This window comes from Mus pahari, unplaced genomic scaffold (genome assembly GCF_900095145.1).
Source record: "Mus pahari unplaced genomic scaffold, PAHARI_EIJ_v1.1 scaffold_12889_1, whole genome shotgun sequence".
Taxonomy (NCBI): Eukaryota; Metazoa; Chordata; class Mammalia; order Rodentia; family Muridae; genus Mus; species Mus pahari.
Genome location: NW_018392003.1, coordinates 2,030 through 4,545, shown reverse-complemented (window position 1 = coordinate 4,545; position 2,516 = coordinate 2,030). Strand labels below are relative to the sequence as shown.

The window sequence follows — 2,516 nt, the reverse complement described above, 5'->3', positions numbered from 1 at the left end:
CAAACTTGATCATGGTGATTTACTAAGTCAATGTCTAATCAAGAAACTGTAACAATTCTACAGCATATACAGCACATTGGTAAATATAAAATTGTAGTTGGCATGTCAGGAATCTAGAGAAGTATCAAACATCATTTATGAGAAGAGGATGTGTAGACTCATATAGAGCCTGTCTTTCAAAACTCAGTTGTACAATTTTGCATTATTCTGTAATAAGGGATAACCCAAACTCTTTTAATTGTAATTCTATTTCATTCAGACTTCACATCCTGAAGGAAGACATGGAGTAAGTTCCTGCAAACATTTGCCTAATTTGCTCTTCTCTTGGAAGATTTTCTAGATTGAGATTAGAAACATGCAAGATGAAGAAACACAGTATCACTCCAAGACTGAAGTGTCAACCTAAGTTCTCTGAAAAGGACTCCACTCCAGTGTTCTGCTGTTTGTAATTTATATTTTATATTCTGTTTCAAGCAGGGATGGACCTGACCAGTTACTATCTCTCCAAGATCACAAACATAAGGCACTGCATGATACAACCAGCAGGTGAAATATCTACAGAGACCATCGTGTGCTGGAAAACTGCCATGTTTGATGTGTAAACCCAATGTTCCTATATACCTAGTACCTACCTGACACAGACACGCAGCTGTGTATATGTTCATGAGGAGGTGACTGGAGCTCAGCCTTATTGTATTCTAGGTCATATTTGGTTAAAATGGCAGATTGTGGGTTGAAGGGAAAACATCTGGATTCAGAGATCACAATTCCCAACATTTGATATGTAAATATATTAAGAAATTTGGTTTTAGAGTATATTGAGTAAAGACAGCCCCAAATAGAATAAGTGCATAACCAATACACAGGACCTCTTTCATTGGGAAGGATGGATTTCTTTCACAAATCCTCCTTATTCAAATCCACCCAAAATAGTAAAACTCTATCTGTATAGTTGCAGGAAGTGAGGATGTTGTGGATGAAAATCAAGTAAGATGCTGTTCCTGCTCCAGAAAAACCTACACATGCTAAATAAGAAAAGACATAATCTATGATGAATGCAGTATTTCATGTTGAGGGAGCTCACACACTGATGCAGCCACCATAGGACACAGGATCCAGCCATGGCTCAGCTTGGGACAGATGAGATGGTCTGGGGGTGTGAGGTGCAGCTGAGGTCTTCAGTGGATTATGGTGAGGGGAGCAGAGTTGCCAAGGAGGGATGAGTGAGATTCTGTTCTTTTCTCCTCAGCCACTCTTCTCACATACAATGGATAAGAACAGCAGACTACATACTAATTCTAAAATAGGGAACACATTTTTCTCTGAAATTGGCATTGGCATCTCAGGAAACAGCTTCCTTCTTCTCTTCCACACCCTCAGGTTCATTCGTGGGCACAGGCCCAGACTCACTGACCTGCCCATTGTTCTCTTGTCCCTAATACACCTACTGATGCTATTGGTTGCAGCATTCATAGCCACAGACATTTTTATTTCTTGGAGGGGCTGGGATGACATCATATGTAAATTACTTGTGTACCTGTACAGAGTTTTGAGGGGTCTCTCACTTTGTACCACCAGCATGTTGAGTGTCCTCCAAGCCATCATTCTTAGTCCCAGAAGCTCCTGTTTAGCAAAGTTAAAGCATATATCTCCTCATCACATCTCAGGTGCCATTCTTTTCCTGAGTGTCCTCTATATGTTAATTAGCAGTCAACTCTTGGTATCCATCATTGCCACACCCAATTTGACCATGAATGACTTTATTTATGTTACTCAGTCCTGCTCTATTCTACCCTTGAGTTACCTCATGCAAAGCATATATTCTACACTGCTAACCATCAGGGAATTCTTTCTTATTAGTCTCATGGTCCTCTCAAATTGGTACATGGTAGCCCTCTTATGCATGCACAGGAAACAGACCCAGCATCTTCAGGGAACCAGCCTTTCCCCAAAAAAATCCCCAGAGCAAAGCGCTACCCAGACCATCCTGATGCTCATGAGCTTCTTTGTGCTGATGACCATCTATGACACCATGGTCTCCTGCTCAAGAACTATGTTCCTGAATGATCCAACATCTTACTCTATCGAACTCTTTATAATGCACATCTATGCCACTGTCAGCCCTTTTGTGTTTATGAGCACTGAAAAACATATAGTTAACTTTTTGAGGTCCATAGGTAAGAGGGTGATAAATTTGAATCTTCATTGATGAGCAAGATCCTTAAGAAGAGCCAATGTGCTGCCATCAGAACTGTCAGTCATGGCATGCTGTCTATGTGCTTTGCCAAATGTTAAATATGAAGTTGTTTTTCTGTTAAAATTATTTATTTTAAACAACATGATGGTAAATATGTAACAGAAGATTTAACAGCACACACTTTGAGATATGACAATGGCATTTTAAAATTTACTTTAGTTTTCATATTATTTCTCAATGAAGGGTGCTTTATGAGGTATTTCTTGCCCATCTAGGTTTTAGATTTCCCACAATGTTTGTAAGTATGTGACCACTTCAC

At 39.6% G+C, this 2,516-nt stretch overlaps 1 protein-coding gene across 1 annotated transcript; it reads left to right on the top strand.

The window, feature by feature from the left end:
- The first annotated feature begins 1,195 nt into the window (after positions 1–1,195).
- Positions 1,196–2,282, top strand: LOC110314792 (vomeronasal type-1 receptor 42). Its single transcript, XM_021189019.1, has one exon. The coding sequence runs from the start codon at positions 1,220–1,222 to the stop codon at positions 2,207–2,209; it is 990 nt and encodes a 329-aa protein (XP_021044678.1). The 5' UTR covers positions 1,196–1,219; the 3' UTR covers positions 2,210–2,282.
- Positions 2,283–2,516: the final 234 nt, after the last annotated feature.